This window comes from Harpegnathos saltator, unplaced genomic scaffold, assembly GCF_003227715.2.
Source record: "Harpegnathos saltator strain DR-91 unplaced genomic scaffold, Hsal_v8.6 scaffold219, whole genome shotgun sequence".
NCBI classification, from domain to species: Eukaryota; Metazoa; Arthropoda; class Insecta; order Hymenoptera; family Formicidae; genus Harpegnathos; species Harpegnathos saltator.
In genome coordinates, this window is record NW_020230005.1 from 628114 (window position 1) to 650270 (window position 22157).

The 22157-nt window shown below is 45.9% G+C and overlaps 4 protein-coding genes across 6 annotated transcripts; 2 read left to right on the plus strand and 2 right to left on the minus strand.

Moving 5' to 3' along the window:
• Window positions 1-813: 813 nt before the first annotated feature.
• LOC105181857 (RNA polymerase II-associated protein 1) lies at window positions 814-6480 on the plus strand. The gene is made up of 10 exons (XM_011138900.3): window positions 814-1026; window positions 1269-1698; window positions 1790-2384; window positions 2536-3037; window positions 3228-3397; window positions 3538-3697; window positions 3778-4060; window positions 4160-4263; window positions 4331-5350; window positions 5429-6480. Exons 2-10 carry the CDS (start codon window positions 1282-1284, stop codon window positions 5745-5747), a joined length of 3570 nt encoding a protein of 1189 aa, XP_011137202.1. The 5' UTR covers window positions 814-1026; window positions 1269-1281; the 3' UTR covers window positions 5748-6480.
• On the minus strand, window positions 5929-15263 carry LOC105181849 (CB1 cannabinoid receptor-interacting protein 1). 2 transcript variants are annotated; one of them, XM_019840724.2, is made up of 3 exons: window positions 14955-15263; window positions 14059-14598; window positions 5929-8164 (listed from the first exon to the last, which is right to left on the minus strand). In XM_019840724.2, the coding sequence occupies exons 2-3, from the start codon at window positions 14232-14234 to the stop codon at window positions 7840-7842; spliced, it is 501 nt and encodes a 166-aa protein (XP_019696283.1). In that variant the 5' UTR covers window positions 14235-14598; window positions 14955-15263; the 3' UTR covers window positions 5929-7839. The 2 variants fall into 2 exon arrangements, with proteins under 2 accessions (XP_019696283.1, XP_011137185.1); XM_011138883.3 differs by lacking the exons at window positions 14059-14598; window positions 14955-15263 and adding an exon at window positions 8996-9554.
• A 68-nt stretch (window positions 15264-15331) lies between these two features.
• On the minus strand, window positions 15332-18108 carry Pisd (phosphatidylserine decarboxylase). 2 transcript variants are annotated; one of them, XR_002162699.2, is made up of 6 exons: window positions 17918-18108; window positions 17577-17823; window positions 17258-17491; window positions 16887-17175; window positions 16123-16748; window positions 15332-15916 (listed from the first exon to the last, which is right to left on the minus strand). XR_002162699.2 is itself a non-coding variant. In XM_019840710.2 (5 exons), the coding sequence occupies exons 1-5, from the start codon at window positions 17956-17958 to the stop codon at window positions 16285-16287; spliced, it is 1275 nt and encodes a 424-aa protein (XP_019696269.1). In that variant the 5' UTR covers window positions 17959-18108; the 3' UTR covers window positions 15332-16284. The 2 variants fall into 2 exon arrangements, 1 of the variants encoding a protein (XP_019696269.1); XM_019840710.2 differs by having other exon boundaries at window positions 15332-16748.
• Window positions 18109-18358: 250 nt separating this feature from the next.
• On the plus strand, window positions 18359-21555 carry LOC105181828 (ras-related C3 botulinum toxin substrate 1). Its single transcript, XM_011138845.3, has 3 exons — window positions 18359-18966; window positions 19207-19418; window positions 19696-21555. The coding sequence occupies exons 1-3, from the start codon at window positions 18588-18590 to the stop codon at window positions 19996-19998; spliced, it is 894 nt and encodes a 297-aa protein (XP_011137147.1). The 5' UTR covers window positions 18359-18587; the 3' UTR covers window positions 19999-21555.
• The last annotated feature ends 602 nt before the right edge of the window (window positions 21556-22157 follow it).

Genomic DNA, 22157 nt, shown 5'->3' on the forward strand with positions numbered 1-22157 from the left:
ATTACACGCATAAGGTATCAGATGTACAATGTTCGTTAAACAATTATTATAAAGTTTAAAATTTCCTTTTCAAAATGCATTTTGCATCTATTATATGAATAATTTTTTAATGAAAGAGTGACTGAAAAATATGAGATTGAAAATACAGAGTCATCTCTTATTTCTTATTTAACTCGATATATTTTGACAGAAAATGGCAATAACATTGTGAATTTGATTGCGTTCAGAAAACAAAGCGTTCACTGAGCGCTTAGTAACTATTGGTCCTTATTGTTAGATCCTTATATTTAGACCAGTAACGTTGACGAATTACTCAACCGTTGTGTAACCATTGTGTTTTCTGAACGCAGCCTTTAATACGCTTACATATAGAGAGATTCCAACATTTAAAATTCTTTTCGAAATATTTCATTATCATCAGTTTTATGAAAATTACAGTTCGTTAAATTTTAGCTAAATTCTATAATAAACAATAAAAGTATTTTGGATTTATATACCGTTAATTTTCATTACTTGAAAATATAAAATACGTCTGACATGTGTCGAATCGTATCATGTTAGATCAGATACGTTCTGGACACGCCATGAAACATGTGACTTTTCTAGATAGCGAGCTATTAACTTATTCAGCCGCTTTGACCGTTCATATCCAGTCAGAAATCGCGTTGATAGTCTGTCTCTCTCTTGGATGCTGCCTTCTGTTATCTGCTTGTCTGCCAAAGTGTGAATCCGCCCTACATCTGACGTCACTTCTGCTAAAAAGAACACATCAATGTACACTTCTCGACTAGTACATACTTGAAGGTTCAGGTGGGAAGAGTAAATTCTATATGAAATGATATGCAAGGTTAAGTTTTTAGTTTGCATCCGTTGGATGTGGTTCCTGTAATTACGCATATTTTTTGATCGTGGGGACTGCATTGTCCCTGTTTTTCTTTTACCTTCATACTACTGGAAAATGGCGTATGGACAAAGCTAAATGCAGTCCGGAGCCATATATTGAACTGAACTGAACTGATATGTAAGGTTAGGTTCTCATACGTTGTATACATGATATTTATAATAATATAATGTAAGATGTTATATATATTTATATCAGTAATTTTTATTTTTCAGTTCATAGTATAAAAACTGCAATATTATATTTATATATAGTTATAGTTATTTTATATAATTCTACAAATGCGATAGATTTTATATGATATGTTGTTTTTGCACTGTTATTTTTATTGCCTTATTGTACTCTTATACTGTTCTGCATATTTTAGATAAATCACCACCATGGCGACTTTTAGACATCTTTCTGCTAAGACAAAGGATGATGAAAATGATCTCTTGCGCCAACAAGAGGAATTTTTAAAAGCAAATCAGCAACCCTCTGCCAGGATAGTATATCCAAAAAATACTGTTAAAAACGGTGGATCAAGATTCTCTAAGGAAAGAAAATTTAAGTCAAAACAAGAAATAGTCTCTACTTCACAAAGCAATGGAGAGATGATAAATCCTGTTGTCAAGGAAAAAATTCAGGAACAGAAGCTAGAAGATGCAGTACAAAACATACCTGTTACACCGTCAAATATTATACTTAGTAATGTTGTAGAAAAGAAGCATCAAATCAAAAAATATAAGTTTGACAATAGTCGAATCTCTCTTGCAAGTGAAATGGGATTTCCTAAAACTTTTACATCTGACAATATGGTATTTATGAAAAAAATATATTTTACCTTTTAAATATATTCTTATTATCTTTATGCTAATTACTATTTTTTTATATTTTATTACTTTGTAGGAGATAAACAGAAATCACAATTTATTCAGGCATAATGTTCCAATTTTGGAGTCTCTAAAACATGATTCACTGAAAGTTCAAGACGATGAATGTAACAATGACATGGAACAGGCTAGTAGTATAATCAAAGATCAACTGGCTGCTGAGATTCATAAAGAAAATTTAGAGAAACTAGCTCAAATGAGTGAAAAAGAGATACTGAAAGAAAAGAAGAACCTTGAGAAGAGTCTTGATCCTAGTATAATACAATTCTTAAAAAATAAGAATAAAAAGTCTGGAAAGAGACCACTTGATCAGGACGTTACAATGCAACATGATATTTTGATGAATGAGGAAAGGATAAAGAAAAATGCACCTGACGACAGAAATATAGAACTTTCTTCAGATGATAATAACACAAAAATGGATTGTGAACCAAATTCAACAGACGTACCAAAGCCATCAAAAGACATATTAGACAAAAGTAAACAGGAAGGTTGGCTCCACATGAATGACCCTGAACTAGAAAAATTCAAATGGATGGAGGACTTGCCCGTGCAGAAGAATGACGAGCCGACTTCGGACCAATGGTACAATGCACGATTTGATTTCAACGGTAAATATAATATACGTACCTCTACTCTATTTTAAAACAAAGGTATGACGACCATAATCATGACCAAGTGTTGCACTCAATCATCCATGAACACACTTATTCAGAAAGATGGAATAAATAAAAATTTATATTGTCTCTGTCTCTGTTTCAGGTCTTTTGTTGCCATACAAAGACGAAAGCCTGACCGTCGACAAAGGTCTCCATCATCATGGAGAAGAGCCTGAACGTCCTGGGTATTCCCTGCAAGAATTACTGCAACTTAGCAGGTCTTTCACGCAACAGCAACGATGCACAGCTCTCGTCACCCTGGCCAATATTATGGAGAAAACGCGTAAAGGCTGGTACGATGACGCCCTGCAACCGGCACCACTGAGCGCTTTGAGCCAGAAGAATATTCTTCTGCTGTTAAGATTCTCCCTAGACAACACGTCCGTGGGCATAGTGACGGCAGCGTTGCAAGCGCTCCGAGCTTTCCTGTGCAGTGAAGCGGACGAGGTATGCCTGGATAGATTGTACGGATTCGACGGTCAAGTGGAACCAACCCTGACGCCGCAACTCGAGGACAAGGATACGAGTAGTCTAAAGGATCACGAGTTGGCGCAATTGGACACTGTGGCTGCATTAGTGAGATCGGATATCCTGTTGAGAATTAGGTACTGGTAACTCGTTTATCCTGACTCGCGATCTTTGGACTCTAATTTGTATCTTCGCGATTTTAACATTTTGATTTTAATGATAATTTAATAATAATTTACAATTGAATATATTCCGAATTCTCTGATTTAAGAGCGTGAATATGACGAAGTTGATATGAATTATTTATGATATGAATAATTATTTCAGATATATATTGAATGAAATGCATCCACCGCCTGTTGGAGTAAAGAGTGCCTTAGAGATACTCATTCGCGTTGCAAGACACTCGCAAATAACTGCGTTGAATATCTCATCTACGCCGTACTTGTTGGACATTATTATTCACAATTTCATGCCTTTGTCTACGGATCGATTAGGTACTGTATAATTAGAAATAAAAATATAAATTGAATTTAGTGTAATCCAAATTTCAATGCTTCGCGGTGAATAATTTCTCATATCTTCTGATATCTTACATTCGTAAGTAAATTTAAAAGCGTAAGTTTTCTTCTTACAGCAATGCTGGATACGATAAATAATGCTTATGGGATTCCGGTGGTTAAAGCTGTTAAATTATGTCGCGTCCTTGTTACGTATGGCAAGAAGCCTGTCGCGCAAAAGTTGGATAACTTAAAAGTTATCCAAATCATCCTGACATACGTTAGTAGCGAAACAGGGTAAGTTCGTACGCGTAATATTACTTTCGTATTTCGTTAAACATTTCTATTTCTATTTCATTAAAACTTCAACATTTCAGAAAGAAAGATGACATTAATCTTAGCATCGAGAGCCTGCGGCTTTGGTGTTTATTATTGCAATACGAAGTGGGGTTGGACAGTGTCGCTGGCGCTCAGTTGATCCTATTGTCACAATTGCAGCTGCTGCTGAGTAACCACGATATTCAAAGCACGTCCGAGTTAGCATGCGAACACGCAGCTGCGTTAATCGCCGTAGCGAGTCACGAAAGAACACTGAAGCCGAACATCTCTATCTTGTTAGCGAAATGGAGTACTCAGCTGTCAACAGTATCTAGCATGACGGTAAGTTGTTATGTCAGTTGACTAAAGTAGAGATCTTAATCAGTCTTAAATTTGAATATACCCGTATATGATAAATAAAAGCGAAATTCTAAATTTTAGTGGGGCGTTATGAAGTTAATCTCAGAGACTTTATCGGCGGCCGATGAGATATCTGTCTTCCGAACCACGTGGATCTTCAACCAGCACCTTTTCTCGACGTTTCGGTAAGTATCGCTTTCCATCGTTCTAAAAAGAGAACCGTTCCTTTAACTCACTGCGTATTGTTCACAGATCCAATTCAAATTTACTGAGCGACAGTAAACCGGCTGTTGATCGAGAACCCTCTTGTCTACCAAACCTGGGTGTTCTGATGAAGAACGGAGAGCTGCAGCCGATCGTGTCTCTAAATTCTTTCATACCATTCTTAGCGACGGTGTTAAATAAGCTTTGCGATAACTTGCGCATGACGGAGATTCGAGCGATATTCGAGCAACCGTCCCTCCGTAAATACGCAATAGACTTGGAGGCGGCCGAGTGGAGTTTCGAGGGATCATGGTACAGCAGAACGGAGTTCTACTTATTAATGGCGATGGTGAGAGCAGCGTCCCTCCTGAGTGACACGCTCGACCACGCAACGGCGCAAATCGTATGGAAGATCACAATCAAGCTTATATCAGCTTTACCCGCGGACGCTGCTCATCACGTGAAAGATCTCTTGCGAATCGCATTGTCCAACGAGAAGCTGAATCTGGAGATCGTTACGAATAAGATGGCCAAGATGAATCTGACCTCTGCTGTGAATTCACCAGTTAAGATGAATTTGTGCAACGATGTAGCTTCGTTGTACGAGAGTTACGTTAGCCCTTGCGGAGACTGGAGCCAAGCGGCGATGCCTAAAGACTGGCCGTTCCTGCCGTTGGTTCACATTTACAACAAATGCAAGAACAACGTCAGGTTACAACCGGAGGATAATAACCGCATCGTGGCTGTGCTGAGTCTGGCGTTGGTCTTGCCCAATCTCACGGAGAAACTGTCGCCTAGTTTGAGGTTCAGTAGACTGATACTGACGTACCTTTGCGACACGATATACTTGGACAAGGACGTTTCCCTGCTGCTCGCTAGCGTCATGTCCGACCTGTTGAAAAGACACCACGCGAGACTAGACTTCAGAACGGAATTGCCGGGTCTGAGCTCCTTCACCGACCTGTTCACGGCAATGTGCGAGAACTTCTGCTCGAGCTCGTACGGTGACGACGGCTTCGCCATGATTTTATTGGTGCCTGTGGCGCAACGGCACGATACATACTACAGGTATTGCGTTGAAAGCTACTTGATGACTTCCTGATTAATTTAGATCTTGAATAATCTGTTCCTTTTCGTTAATTCTAGGAAACTACTGTGGTCGGAACATGCAGGCGCGCTTCGGTACTTGAGACTGCCGTCGAGCAGGTTGGTGGTGCCGTTGAAGGATTACCTCTATCCGGAGGAGGAGGACACGTCCCTGATCGAGAGTTACATCACCGCGCTGATCCGCGGTATGGTCAGGGAAGCGTGGTGTCCCATCCCGTACGCGATCGCCCTGCACCACTCGGCGATGTACCTCAAGCGCTCGAATAAGCTTGCGGGGCGGATGCGAACGCAGATGGAGAAGTTATGCGACAAGGACGTCGCCAGCAAGATACTGCAGTACGAGCCGCCGCGGTTATAAGTACTGCTGCACACTGAGACCCAACACGATGAATACGATTGCATACGATGGTGCGAATAATGGGCCTTTCTTCTTCGGTTCTTAAAGTGCGATTTCAGATTTCTTCAAATTTCGCGATTTTATCGTTACAATCTCAATTTGTTGTAGTTCTCGTTGGAATTCGCAGCGTAGATTAATACGATTTGTATTCCTGCACGGGATTTATTTCAGTCAAAGTTAGAAAGTACATTATATATTTTGTGTTACTGTCGGATGCGCGTAAGTATATATACCGTGCGCGAACGAGACATTTGTACTTACACGCGTGCGACGACGTAGCTTCATTAAAGTCTATTAAACAAGAGAGTAGAAACAACCTGCATTGGTTACAGTAAGCGTAGAGGCACTGATTGGTCACTTCGCTGATTGCCAAAGTTTCCGAGTACTTAAAGTGCGTCGAGTTCCTATCGTATAGCGTAATGCATCTGAGAATGCTTCTACATTAATTAATTCACCCACGATCTCTTCCTTTAAGCGGTGTACACGCACAAGAATGGTGTACGCGTCTCGGGCCCGTCGGATCTTTCATCGGTAAAGAAAGAAGGAAACTTCTCCGTAAGAAACGACGGAGTAAAAATCCTCGATTTCCTTTCGGAAATGTGAACATAGAGAAAAAAAAGAAGAGGCGGAGATTACTGTAAATAAGAGAGAAAGAAATAACACCGAAGCGAACGCGCACAGCGTTAACCCCTAATTACCGTTGAAGTGGACTTTCATTTCCCCCTGTATAATATCCGTGTGTGTGTGTATGTGTGTGTGTGTGTGTATGTGTGTATGATATGTTTTATAACATCTTAGATTCTGATATCAAACTAATAAACGTGTCGAGTTTCCGGAGGCACGAGAAAGAATGCATCGCTAGTGGCAATTTCCGCGAGCGAAGCCCCGCAAATCGTTATTTGTAATTTGGGAGTACAGCTCATTTTTCAAGCCCGCTATTACCGGTGATGCCAGCGGAACGTTACCGAAGCAGTTAGCGGTTAATAATGCGCATGAGAGTGCATCGTCATACGACGGGCGAGCGTTTCGATCGCGAACTTACGAAAGCTGACACCGCGCCGTCACGCGAGAGCTTGATTCTTCCCGGTTTTTTCAATTAGCAGGCAACACGCCTCCTCGTCGGCGTATCGCGCGATTGATTCGCGCGGCAATTAAATATTAATCAACGATCGATGACACGTGCGCGAGCGCTCGATAGGCAGCGCACAGGCACACGGTCTTATCAACGTGTTTAACCACGCTTCGTCTTTTCCCCTTCATTAATTCTTACCGCGGTCTCTCTCGCTGCGCGACAGCGACTGGAGATTCCGAGGAAGATTACGCGGAGGACGATCACAGACGGAGTTCAACCGACGATTCATTCCGTCTCGACACACGTCAACTCTCTTTCTCTCTCTCTCTCTCTCTCGTCCCTCACGTCGTGTCGCCAATCGGAGGCCTCGAGATTGTCTCGCGGCTGTTTCACAGCTCGCCAACATTGCGCGCGATGTCGCCCGGCGGCTGACGAATCACCAGTCGGTCTCGAGTCATCCGATGACACTTTCGCGAAATCTCCCCGCACGATTTGCGCGCCGTGTTGAGTCGAAAACGCCAGCTGGGTCCTTCGCGATACACCCAGCGCTTGAATTTTCTTCGTTCGCTCCAGCGCGTCGTTCGCAAGTATCAAGAGTACGCTACGCGAGCTCTGTCACTTAGTTAGAGTAACGTCGGCCAGAGCGATGAATTATTAAAACACCTATTAATGAAAATTTCCTATTAATAAACTCGCAGTGACAGACTCCGTAATGAAGGACAAAGAGCTACGAGTTACGCGTACGATCGCCGGCCCGATCGAATCCGTTCATCCTCGTGATCGCCCGGAGGTATCGGACGAACAGTATGGACCACCTCACACGAGAGCTTCGGCTCTGCCTGCTCTCGAAATAAACGCTGATTCTGGTCCGCGTACGATCGGCCGGTCGCGTGCGAGGGACATCGATTGCGGCGCGGTGGGTTTCGGGTTATCGCCGAGGGACGCTGATAACGAACGCGGTAATGACAGACGGACGGTACGCTAAGACTCGATGCCGAGCTTCCTGTAGGTCTCCCGGTCCACCGTGACCAGGCGGCCCTCCACGCTGGAGCAGTCGAGCTCGATGCAGTGCAGCCGGGCGCCCCATTCGCAGTGGCTTTGATCATCCAGCCGGTAGTACTTAATCTGCAGGCAGGTGGTCAGGTAGCCGGAGCCGAGGACTCGCATCGCGATCGACAGGTCCTCCCGGTGGCCGCGCGCGCTCGCTGGGATGTCCTTGGTGCTGTGGTAGGCACTGTACGCGCAAGCCGTGCCGTCCCTCGCCCGCTCGATCGCCTCCACCGATTTGCCGCCGATGCTCAGGGACCTGGAAGAAGCCGGTTGCTGTGTTAAGAGGCGCTCTCTGATCGACGTTACTCTGACGAGACGGACGCGCGCGCGCGCGCTCTACGTCCGCCGATGCACCTCGCGCAGGATGCATCGGCAGGATTCGGGAATTGAGAGGCCGCATCGATACGATTCGCGGCAAGCGAAACGCGGTAAAGCGCGCGTTTATTAGCCTCGAGATACGCGACTGTCACTAGGGCTTTCTGCTTTCGCTCATTTGTTCACCATATCCGTTGAGTAAGTAACGAACTTCAGGGTGTCCCGGAAACGAAACGCTTCGCGGAGGAGCTCGCGAGGACGCGACGCTGTTTGCGAGTTGTATTAAAATCGAGCGTTACACGCCGTGTTCGCGAGTATGACGGTGATTACTTTTATAACTGTTCATCGTAACAGCATTTTAGATCCACTTAAAATAGCAAGTTCAAGGTCATAGCTGAAAAATACAAAGACGAGGGGGGATCGATGAAAGTTTCTACATTTGCCTTGAAGCGCGCGCGGTCTCGCGACGACGAAGAAAAAGTTGCCGTTCACTGTGCATCCTCACGCTAGCATTTTATATAATATACGTATAAAGGCGCCTATTGTTTCTCTCACGGCGGTCTAGAAGCGACGATTTATTCCCGACGGAACGCTATTATTGCTACGACGTATTAGTCGTGTTTGCGGAATTAGCGGGAGACGGGAATTCGGACAAGTGCAACCGCGGGTTGCGCTTCCCGATGCGTTTCCCGATGCGGCGGAGCTTTTCTTTTCAGAGGCGGAAATGGACGTTTTCCGTCGCACAATCGCCGCCACGTGTGTGTGTGTGTACCTTGGTAATATTCTCTTCACGCCTGGCGTAACGTCAAGATAAACGAATCGGCGATCGCACTCGACGGCGGCGGCACTCCTACGAATCAACTTGTCGTAAAAATGTGTTGCGTCCATGGCGCTTAAAAATAGAGATCTAGATCGGGCTGAAAAGTCGAGGGCGGCTGTCGAGTCGCAAAAGCGAGATGCCCAAACAAAGCCGAGCACGTTCCGCGCGGTCTTCGTCTTCGTCTTCGTTGCGCAAGTTATAAATCAAAGCCGAAGCGCGATTGCACCATCGCCGAGATAGCCCGATCGGCCGCAAATTGAAGCACGCGGTCGATATTTCTATCGAGTCGCAGAAACGACCGAGTCGAGATACATCTTAGAACTTAGAATCCAAGACACGTCTAAGAGACATCTAAGAGACGTCTGACATCCGTCTTAACTTAACGACTAGACTTGGTTTAAAGCGACTTGGCTTAAAGGCTTGTAGACAATGAATCCTGACAAGTAACTTCTTGACAATTACACAGAGGGGATCCTACCGGGATGCGCGCCTTAACATCTTAACGGCCCGGAGACGCGCTCGTATCCTTCCGCGCGCGTCTCCGGGCCGCCTTCGAATTCTCTCGCGCGCTCTCTTTCGGATCGCTTGCGTCAGCCTCTCTCAGCTCGCTTATGTTCTCGGACGCTCCGATCCTTGGATCGACAGGTTCATATATCTTTAGAACGTATCGGTCCACTTTCTCATATGGACACGAGCGTGCTTGGACTCCGCTGCTTTATTTTTAGAGTTTTCGCGAACGCGGCGCGACCGGTGCGTGCAAATGACCTGTGCGCGTGCTGGCGGATCGCGCATATCGCTCGCGTGTATCGGCTTCTTATCTCAGCCGAGATAAGCCAGTAGTCGCCCGGTTATTTCGAAATGGTCGCCCTTCGACGTCGCTCCGTCACTGGGAACCCCCTCCGGTAGGACCGAGGGAGTGGGCGGTTACAGTAAATTAAGAGCGATCAGGAGCAGCCGGAGCGGCGCGTCTCACAGGACGCGTCAGCCGTGTTTAACGGTTGAAAAATGCACGATGAGCAGCGAGAGAGAAATCAGCCGGTGAGAATCGGCGGACGCGAATCCTCTCGCGGCCGCGAGAGCCACTTGCACTCGCGGGTCGATATAACACCATCGTTCGTGAAAAATGCAACGCTCCCGCGGCTTGTAATATCATAAGCTCGCTCGTTGGTTTATTCACGTCCCGTTTGTTCGCCGTCCTGCTGCCTTACATTCGCGCGGAATGTTATATTATATTAACGGACGGGAGACAAGGACGGCGAACTTTGCGACGTTATTGCGAAGTTCCCGCTCGCGACACTTCGATCCGCCCGCGATTCGATTCGCGCGCACGTTAAGCGCGCGTGTACTTTTCAGCGATTTTCGCCGGGTCTCCGAGCTTGCCGAATAATTAACGCGCGGAGAACATAATGAGAACCGGCCGTTCAAGCCCTCGCGACGGAACGGCGCGAGGAACGGAGTTCTCGCGTTCTCGTGGCTATCGTGGCCGCGACTAAAATCGAAAAGCAGGCCATGCAATAAGTACATCGCGTGATTTGTACCAGTAATCCGCAGCTGCTTAAAATTCCACGAGATTTCGGCGATAACCGCCGTGAGAGAGACACGGGGGGAGGGGGGAGAGAGAGAGAGAGAGAGAGAGAGAGAGAGAGAGAGAGAGAGAGAGAGAGAGAGAGAGAGAAGGAGGACTTCCATGGGCTTTCCCATTGTCCGAAAAATGACAATGGCAAACTGCTCTATTATAAATCGCGCACGCGGTACGGCACGCGAGCCTTCGTGACTTTTCAAAGATCATCCCGGACACTTCGGCTCTCATGACGCGCCGAGGCAGTCGGATTTATTTATGCGCGCTACGTTTATCCCCCGTAATTTGCATATTCGATTTCGAGTGCAACGCGTGCAAATCGGTGCATAATTGCCGCCGTCCGCCCGTTAATCGCCGCGAGTCGACGAGCGTCGAACCGCGAGCGTGCGGCCGCGCACATTTGTCGAGAACAGAGAGAGAAAGAGAGAGAGAGAGAGAGAACACCTGTTCCCTATTCTATAATTTTCCTCGATACCCGATTATCATGCCGGTCGAACGGCACGAGAGCTCTTCGATGTAAATGTCGTGTACGTATCGCGTCGTATAGATTTCGTTCAGCGCTTGCACGCGGTGGGGCTCCAACTTCGAGCCCCGAATTGTTCGTACACGAGGAAACAAGAATGGCGTAATTAACGGGACAATGAGGGAGCCAAACCGGGGTTTTGGTCGGAGTGTGGTAGAACTGCCGGTTCTTTGAGCAGAATTTGATTCATGAGGGACGAAAAGTTCTGTTCCTTTCAATGAGAACGCACTTTTAGTTTATCGTCACGTCAAGTCGATCAATCGCTCTCCTCCGTACGCGAAGCACGGCGCGAAAGCGGAAGATAAGGATAACTCGTCCTAATTGACGAAAATTACGTGATCGCGAAGGCAAGGTCAGTGGCAGCTTCCTCGGTGGCCCTTGACATTATCCGGATCATCCTGCGCGATCGCGTATCTCATCACTCGCACGACAACGTAATTGTTAGCAGCACCGCAATTGCAGCGATTATACTTAATGCGATATTTATCGGAGCTCGTGTCTGACCATGGAAAAGGGATATCGCAATAATGGACGATAACTCAAGCTCGTGCGATTAAATTCATCCAATGACACATCAATGTCATCAATGACAATTACGGGCCGCACGTGTGTGTGTATGTGTGATCGCACCTACGAGCAAATGGAAAACGTCATTCGTCGCGCCTCGGTTATTTCGGTAAGATAATTCATCATCTGTACGAATAACATATCATGTGTGTATGTATATAAAACAGTTGTTTGCAATCGTTGCATCTTGCACGGACTTGCCTATCATCGATCAGTCATTTATACCACTGTTGCACATATAAACATGCAACGGGCGCTCTGTAAAATCACGATCGATTCCTCAAGAAGAGAGCGAGCAAGTTTCGCAGTTCAAGGCAACACGTCCGTTTCTCGCACGCCGTTGTCGCGGAGGCACCGTCACACCTGGCGCGCGACTCACATGTGCGAGTCAGGGAGACGCTGGTCGTGTCGGCTCTCGCGAGGAACCGTTTCGAGTTCGCGGCTGCCACTTATCTCACGACAGAATCGCGTGTAACGTAACGTGCTCTCTCTCTCTCTCTCTCTCTGTCTCTCTCTCTCTCTCTCCCTCCCTCTCTCCCTCTCCCTCTGTGTCTCTCTTTCGCCCTACAAAGCGGTTCTCGAGGGACGAGCGCGAGAGCGGCTTGGCGCGACGTTTCCTGTGCGGCGATGAACTTCGCCAGTTAATTGCGACCCGTATAAATTAGTCGCCTGTATTCGCCGCCGTCGTCGTCGTTGTTGTTCGCGCTCATTCGATTTTAACCGTGCGCTCCAATTTTCCGCGCGAGACTCGCCCGTGTTAATCCTTTAAATTCCCGGCGCGCCGCTCCCGCTCGCTCCGCACGTGAAACCTGCAATTTGACAGAAATCTCTGCGATACAATAAGATCTTTGCGATCGCGCGGCGTCGCCGAGTAAAATTAGAATCCTCCGAAAACGACGCCTCGCGTCGTTTGCCCTCGTCGTAATTCACATCTCTCGAGATATGCGCCGCGCGTTGCGTATTTCGAGAGAATTCACATCGTGAGAGCTCTTCGGCCGAGTTAATTCGTAGTAATTAATTTTCTTTGATGTCACCATCCGCGAATCCGACGGCGAAGACGTCCGGAGTTTAATCCGCGGATTAAATTACCTAATTTCCGTGTCTCCAGGCAGATCCCTGCAGATTCTGCCGCAGAGCTGCACGCGCGCACTGCGGAAGTAAGACGTCTCGCGCGCGGTTGGTTTGACTTTTTCCCTCGCATCGGTTATTCGGTCATACTAAACGTTTCGAATGCGCGCATTCGGCAGTCGGGTTTATTTTCGGTATTACCGCTAACAGTTGGCATTATTAATGATTCTATATCCGAAGATATAGCGAGAACTCGTAATCCTCGTCCCTGGAGTACAGGAGCTTTCGACGTTGAAATTTATCGTCGGCTCCGCGCTCCATCCTCATGTTGGAAATGATCGTATAAATTTCTGATAAACCGCTACCAGTCGAGTGGGAATTTGTCGTGGGGAAATTTATGGACCCGCTGGGCCAAAAGTCGAGTAACCTTCTTTTCTGCTTAGCGAGTATCTCGAAAAGTTGAATAATTCAATAGCAGATTGCAGGTAAATTGTCGTACGCGAAGTCGATCGAGTTCTGTTTGGGATTTGCGGCGTGAGCGACGCGTATCTGTCCGAGATTCAAGCGTGAACCTCTCTCTACTCCTCGGTTCCAGAAGAATCTCGTTAGGATACTTAGAGGACATCGATGTCTTCGCTGCATTCAAGACACGTTGCGCATATCGAAGTCAATACACTTCTGCTAGTCCGCGAGACTAGAAAAGGATTTGCACCGCAACGAAACGCGAATGAAATCGCCTTGCGTCGAGATCCACGGCAGAAACGCGATACCCCAAATATCCGCTAGATATCTTAAAAATTAAGCAGAACAAGTAGTCACTCTTTCTTTCAGACTAAACTCCACTTTGTCGTTTAATCACGAAATTACACAACGTGCGCGTCTTACCGCCCCCGCCCTCCCTGAAATTTTCACTGACAGACAAACCGGTCATTCTAGCTTTTTAGTAAGTTAGTCAACTGATAGTTGAATCATATATTTATCTTTGTTTTTCCTTTAATTTAGACAAAGATAGACACATGATTTAACTTACCAAGCGATTGGAACAATCCTCACCCTAAGGGCAATTCCTTAGTAAGTTAATTGATAGTTAAATCATATGTCTTCGTTTAAATTGAAGGAAAAATAAAGGTAAAAACACATATGATTAACTATCAGTTAACTTATCAAGAAGTTGGAACAACTGGCCCAGAATGAACGAGCGACTAAACGAACGACTCGTGCAGCCGCCGAGACGGGGTCTACCGAGCGCACGTATGACTGCACATTTACTGTACCCACTGCAGCAGTTGCGGTGGCTTGAAGCTGATGTCGAGCCGGTAGGTAGTCTCGCAGCTCAGCTTCACCGTCTTCAGCTGCCGGAACCTGGCGGAGGTTTCCATCTTGCAGAACACCGGCCCAGCGCCCGGTTCCCTCCTGAGGGACAAGGTCACGCGAAAATGTCCATCGGCCCCCATTTAGCCGCCGCTCAACCCCATAGTCCACCGGAGAGTCGGCCGACGAGAGCAGCGTGTACGCGGTATCGCCGTCACCGGGGTGCCGCGTCCTCCCCGATGCACCGGCGAGTGCGTACTATCGCGGCGACGGCCAACGAGAAGACGGAGAGACGGTGCAACCTGCCTGCGCCACGGGCGTCGCGACGCTCACTGATTCGCCGGGAGCTTCGCAACTCCGTACGAGTTCGCGCGCCGACCGGCTTCCTTTCTTTCACATACAGACGCCTTCCTCCCTTTTCCCGCGATCTTCCTCGTGGTAGACGCGTGACGACCGACATTGACGAGTTCCTCGTAACGATGCGATAATAATGACGATGATGGAAGTCTGTTGGAAAGGATACACGTAAAGTATTCATGCGCGCGCATACGATAATGTTAGTATAGTGGAATTTGAGCGACTTATGAGCCGAGGTGGTAAAGCCGCAAATCAGCAGACCGAGATTCGCGGAGAAGACCGATCAATTTACATTTACAACGTGAAAACGTTTCCAGAGTAAACAAATCTAAATCGGCGCGAAGAAAGACTCGTTCAAATTGGTGCCGCGAGATTTGCAGCTGCGTTCCGCAAGAATGGTACGTAATGGTAAACGTAATGGAAACGTAATGGTAAACGCTATTTCGGTAAATCAAGCAAAATGATGCGAACGAGAGATTCGACTTGCCTTTTCTGCGATACGTTACTTTTTACTTTTCGTTGTAGCCAGCATCGATTGTATCGTTTCGTAAGCTCGCCCGGAGTGCGGATATGCTATGTAGAGACTGTGTACACGAAAGTGCTTCTAATGGTTGTTGCCTACGTGGTGCACAGTCGGATAGGACAGAAGGAGGCTTGCGGCTTTCTAGATCTAGAACAAGGCGAGTTATCAGGGTTAGTCGGGACAACATTGCGGATGTGGGAATTGACCGCAAACAGTTAATCGGCATGAAATTGAACCGCGGTGACTGATGACGGTAATGAAATATGGAACGAGGAGGGATACTGTGTGACGGAATCGCAGATTGGCCGAGTCAGGAGATTAATTATGACCACTATTGTTATTCAATATTACGCAAAAGGGCACTTTTAATCGAGCCTTTTATTATCCCGTGCGCTTGCGTCACAAAATATGTATCTATTCGATTGAGCACTCATATCACACACAATTTAATTCGCTTATTCGTTCGCGTGATCACATCAACGCTGAACACGTCGGGACAAATAGGGTTGAAAGTGCGGCGAGTCCCGAGATACCGTTAATATTAACGATAGAGATCATGAAGGCGCTCTCTCGCTCTAACGGGGTCAATCCGGCCGACGGCTTTTCGTGCGCAATGAGTCTTAAGATATACGACGCGGCTATTATTTCCTGGTTTGAAAAAGCGGCTAGAGCTTTAATTGAGGAAAGTGTTGCATCTGACGGCCTTGACCGGCCGACTAACTAGAGAGATCGATTTACCACGTGCACCTAAGAAAAATAGTTTACGATCCGACCTCCATTGGTAATGACGCGCAAGAAGTCGAGGAAATATCGTTCTCACGCACTGAGTGGTCCCACATATTTTTCCTTTCCTTCGTCTCTTCTTGTAATTATGTAAAGCTTTACATACATGTGCGCGCGCGCCTGTGTTACAAAAGTTCGCTCGCTGTGTGAGGGCTGGATGCACTGTAAAAAGTACACGTTGAACTGTGTCAAACTCATTATAAATCATCGTCTCTTTCGCGTGATACTCGATATCGCGCGATTGAAGTAACAAACGGGTATGACTTCGTAGAGATATATTTGCATGTAATCTCAAATAGGCCGATGATGATTTTCCCGCGCACGAAGGGTTATATACAATAGTACAATAGCACAAGATCGATACTTACATACTCGTAAAAAATAGTCTTCAGCACATTCAGAGATCTGTCCGTTTTGTTCTACCTACAATTCGAATTTGCATGGGATCGCGTGCGACATACAGGTACGTCTTTGACTTTTCACTAAGACTAAAACAGGAAAGTAGAGCTCCTATCGCTGGTCGTTCTGCCCTATGCTCCAATCTTCCCTATGTCCTTCCACTTGTGTGCAACGTCTATGATCAAATGCTGTTTAGTCCGTCTCTGATCGTCAGCCTCGCGATCAGGACACACACTCAACGCCTGACCAACTTTGATGGGCTGGCCAGTTTGCAGGCAGAACTGGAAGTCCGGCGGTGCCTCAAACAGGAGCACGATCGTCGAACCGAGTCTGAATTCGCCGAACAGTTCACCTTTAGCCATGCGCACGTTGTCGAAGCTGAGGTCCTTCCGGTACGCGGTGTCCGTCCATCGCACCTTGTTAGTCGCTAACTCTTGATCGCGGTAGACTTTTATCGAACCCACATTCGTTGCTCCGATCGCTGCATACGCCATGAAACCGCCCGCCCATTCTCCAAGGTACACGACACGTTCGTTCAATGAAAACAGATTCGGCATGTACTTCAGCACCGTCGGATTAACACTCAATAACTTCCCTGATGAAGGATTAAAAAGAGCGTGAGAATTCGTTAGTGATTGCAATATGCCACCATAAATTTCAAGATGGCATTTGCTCAACCGCCATAACTTTTGTGGAGTATCACCGTAATTTAGTTAGGAATTTAACAACATACCTGGGAAATGTCGTCGGAATTTTATATTCCAATCAGTTGGACTGTGAAATCGATGATAATCACCAGGTGCCAGGTAAACGATCAATTGATAAAGCCTATTGTCTGGATTCTTTAATAATGCATTAACAAAATCGTCCTTTTGCTCAGTCTTATGCACCATTTGGTCCACTGAAAGGCTGGATAAGTCACCCAAAAAATACTTGAGATCATAAGTTACTCCTTTGACTTGTTCCACACGGCAAGAAGTCACTGGCCCAAAGTAAAGAACTTCACCATCTGCAGGCGCAGTCTACAGAAGATATTCAACGATATGTATTACTTTTTTATACAAAGTTTAGCTGTGATATATAATATCCATGTTAAATAGTTACCATATTTGTATTTTGAGCAATCGGTCTGGCATTGTTTTTAAGTGCCCTCACAAAAAACTCAACCAGACTTGGAAATGTTGACAAGTCTAATTCTATCTCATCCTGATTGACATTAAACATATTGGCAAAAACACGATATATTGTTGGCCTCAAGCCGACTGGTAAATTGATGCTGGTCAGCCAACCTCCTATCCTGCTGGTTATCCTCAGCGGTAAGCAACAATAGCATGTTACCTGTATGAAAAGAACTTTAGGTTTTATTTAATAACGATATGATAAGTATGACGTGTTGATTCAGCACAAATGTCGCACCACTTACCATAAAATCATTCAACAATTCCGGCTTGTCGTCGGCTACATCAACGGGATACCCATGTTGATGCAGATACCTCCACTGAGTCACCAAAGCTGCTGAGAATCCAACTCCTGCTGGTACAAACAGCCGCCACATTCGAACAGTACTCTTCACAGACTCCACAGCGACGCTCGACGCGCGTCTTCCAATGATCTTCGTTGTATGTCCCTGTATTACCCTTGGTGAAGAGTGGCAATACCGTTGGTATCCCCTGACACAATGTCGAGAGGTTATGTTAGAGCAGAACACAGTGTGTTAAACACAAGCGCAAATGAGTTGTACGCGAATAAGAATATGAAATATACCTGACGAGGGAGCTCAATTTCTTCATACTGTTGATTCTCATCGCCTAAAAGCGGGAGGAGGATGATCTCGAGGCTGAACGTCGGTCTTGCTTCACGCGCGCTCCGCATCGGCACGATTTCAAAATGGTTCAAAACGCAAAGTGGCGGGGAAAGAGCGACGCGCGCCGAACATCCACCTGTACGCGCGTACCGGCTGCGCGCGTGTAAAACGACACGACGTCCGTGACGCACACTAGGAGGCGGGGGTGCAAGGTAACAGGTGGCTCCGCGTCGCGGCAGGTGAATCGTCGATTCGGACTTTTTTTGTGCACCGCGCGACCGACCACGGGTTCGCTCGCCAGTTCCCATTGTTTTCCGCCGTCTGTGTCTCGGCCTGCTCCTCTGCCTCTGCCTCGATCTCGGTTATAGTCGACGACGTATCGCATCGCGCAGGTAGCTCTGCATCAGCGGGTAAACCAAGTTCACCTACCTCATGACGACGGTGTTCCCGGGAGAGGCATGACGTGCCGCTTCGCGACGCAACATTGCTCCAGGTCGGTAGTCTGAAAGCAACGACGACGGCCGCCGCGGCGGCGCCGAGTAGCAGAAGCAGGAGCAGGAGGAGGAGGAGGAGGAGGAGGAGAAGGAAGAAGAGAAGGTCGTACGTAGGGTCTGTCGTACCCGCGTCCGCATGAAAGGTCGGGGTTGCGGGAAGATCAAGAGCGAGACAATGCCGCCATCCTCGCACACCAACTGGACGAGGCCGCTACTCAAGGGCGGACAAACCATGCAGATGCAGGTAAAGCAGCAGTCGACGACCACGACGACGACGACGATGACAGCGGCGGCGGTGATGGCGACAACAACGACGTCGTCGTCGGCGCCTACTAGTACTGGCGCCAGTGTTAGTGTGACTCAGAATCAAAACGACGCAGCGACGCCACTCGACAAGCGAATCAAGGTGGTCCTGGTGGGCGACGGTGCCGTCGGCAAGACCAGTCTAGTGGTCTCGTACTCGACTAATGGCTTCCCAGGGGAATATGTGCCAACTGCTTTCGACAATTATAATGGTATGTATGGCTGTGGATGTACATTCATTGATAACGCAATTATCAGAATATGCTTAGAATAGCGAATTTTTTGCTTTGCCTCCTATTTTGATGAATTCCTCACTTACAAGCTTTTATTTGTTATTACTTTTTATCTTTCTATTTCTATGCAGCTTGGTATTTTATTCTGAGCAAATGAATAGTATATTGTGTTAAATTGTCTGTAAAACAATATTAACAGCCTTGCAACATCCATTTCAGTGGTTGTAAATGTGGATGGTCAGCCGCTGAATGTCCAACTGTGTGACACAGCAGGACAGGATGACTTTGATCCGTTACGATCATTGTGCTATCCTGAGACTGATGTATTTCTAGTTTGCTTCAGCGTTGTGTGTCCTTCATCCTATCACAGTGTGGCATCAAGATGGATTAATGAAGTGCGAAAGTACTGTCCAAATGCTCCAATCATTTTGGTATGATCCAAATACTTTGATTATGTCTTACAATCATATTTTGCAATCAGAGATTATATCAATGTCTGTAAAATTTACTTTATTGTGATATATTCAGCAATACTTACCATATATAATTAATAATAATAGTAACAACAGTACAATATAATTATTGCAATTTATACTCATTTAATATTAAAAACATGATATGATTATTGCCACTGTTCATCCGTCAATGTATAAACTGATATATATCACAATTATAATATGTGATTACAAATTATATGTGGTATCTCAGGTAGGAACAAAGTGCGATCTGAGATCGGATGTGCGTTTGATGCTGCAACTTGCCAGATACGGCCAAGCACCGATCACCACTATCCAGGGTCACCAGCTGGCGCAGAGGCTAGGCGCTGTGAATTACGTGGAGACGTCCGCGTTGACGCAACACGACCTCAAGGAGGCTTTCGACCAAGCGATAGTCAGCGCCCTCAATACGAGGCGCGGCGGTGCTAGTTTATTATACCGGCGTAGGAAGCCGCCCCCGCTGTGGCGTAGATGGTTGTGCTGTTGGGGACGGTCGTCTTCGAGCGAAACTTAAACGAGATCCTACGTGATAGACTATAACTTCTTTAAAATCCCTCTGTGATCATAGGCGGTCGCCGTTCGCCACTGTCAGAATTGTGCTCCAAGCATGACGTATTTGATAGCTACGTTCTCATTGTCGATTATCCTGACACAGAGAGAAAGAGAGAAAGAGAAAAAAGAGGGGGAGAAAGAGGGAGCAGCTAGTATTTTGTTATTTAGATTTTAGGTGAGTAGACAGTCGATTGTTTCAGTTCGCGACGATTACGCGAGAGAGCGACGAAAGAAGCGATAGAGTGTTTTGATACTAGTTGTTCCAGCGAGTTCTACTAGTAAAAACTTCGCGCACAATCATGTTAGAATAACAATTCTCGAGTGCAGTCACGCGCGATGCTCTAGCCGTTATCTTCGCAAATCACACATAGCCTTCGACCGTTTTACATGTTTTTGCACGTTTTACGCGTGTATGAAACTAACGAACTGCCTAATAAACGCCCAAGGATACGACGCTGTTTAGAATATCGTGCAGCACCGTACCGGGACTAATGACTGAGTAGCCTAATCTCGCGAATCGATGGTCTGTACTCGAGGATTATGCGAACACTTTTACGTCATCCACGGATATTCCGACGCTACGTCGGCCGTGATAAATATTGGAGGGGTCGCGACAGATGACAGATACGTTCTGACAGACGAAGCGGGCGCCGCCCGTAAAATTCCTGAAGCCGCACTTGGCATAATTTATTGTAATATTAATCGTATTAATCATTATTTTTGTTACTAGCATGTAATTGGCTACTCGCTGGTTGTGATTTTTGTACGTAATATCTGTTTTAATCGTCGCGGTGAGATCAGTTCTTTACTGCCTTCACATACCCCGCGCCTCCTTCCTCTTCCCCATTGAGGATAATTAAGCGGAGCCATTGCGCCCCTCTACGACCACACGTGGCGTATGACAATTGTATATTTTTTACTTGTTGCGACGACGTGCATATATATAAATATATTTATTTTTTAATATCTCTTTGATATATATACATATATGTACATCGGTATTTTAGTAGAAGTAAAAGTTAGCTTTAATCGCCATTCTCGCAAACCTAGTGACATCACACGTATACAGATACATGTGTGTGTTTGAACGCAGAATTTATACGTATAATATTATAAGGCAACGGTAACGGAGCAATGATATTTCGTATAATGTGTTTTTTTTATATAAATTTATGTGATGTAGTAGTGTTTGTACGAACGCGATAGCAGTAACTGTAGGAAGGAATATCAAACACGTTAATTAAAACGAGGAGTGTAGAACGTGCGCAAATAAGGAGAGACCGACCACCCGACATTAACTCGACGATCCAGGCGCACTTGAAGTTTGTAGAAAAAGGAAACACACTGTGATCTTACCTGAAACTGTCTTCTGGAGGTTCTCTGTATGTCACATACGGAATTGTATGAATAAGGCTACAGATAAGATTCAAAATTGTTCTGCATAATGTATAAGCTTAACTTGCTGTAACACTTTGTTTCCATCAAGGTGCATCAAAAATAAATTGTATATAAGTATTTATTCATCAAATATGAAAATCTCTGTATTATTTATGATATCTCACGCCCGATACCGGTGATAACATTTTTAACAACCTAAATTTTTTTGTACTTGGTAAAATTTTAATTTCTGCGACTTTGATTATTGATGCAACTTTAATGATTAATTTTAAGTTTAATATTTGTTATCTTATATTTTATAACAAATATTTATTATCTTATATTTTACTAATAATATCGTTAAAAATGTTTCCTTCATTTCCCTCTTCAGGATAGAAATGAAGAACTTTGATTGGTTTATTCTCTTATGCGTTGTGTATTATGCGTTATGCAGAAGTCTGTGCTCTTGCCCTTAGCCTCGCTCGCGTCGCTGAGCGAGAAAGAGGGAAAGATATTCTCGCTCGCGTCGCTCAACGAACACAAGAGCAAGAAGGAGGAAATATCTCTCTGTCGCTCGGCGCGCCGACGATTGCCGACAATTGCCGAGCGCGTGATCCACACGAATAGACTGAGCCGTTGGCTCAGGCTATGGTGCGTGCGTGGTGGGGGAAATCAGAAAAGAGTCGTGGACATTGGCATCGTAGTTCATGTGTACGGTTGTACAGAGGGCGCCTCATACTGGGC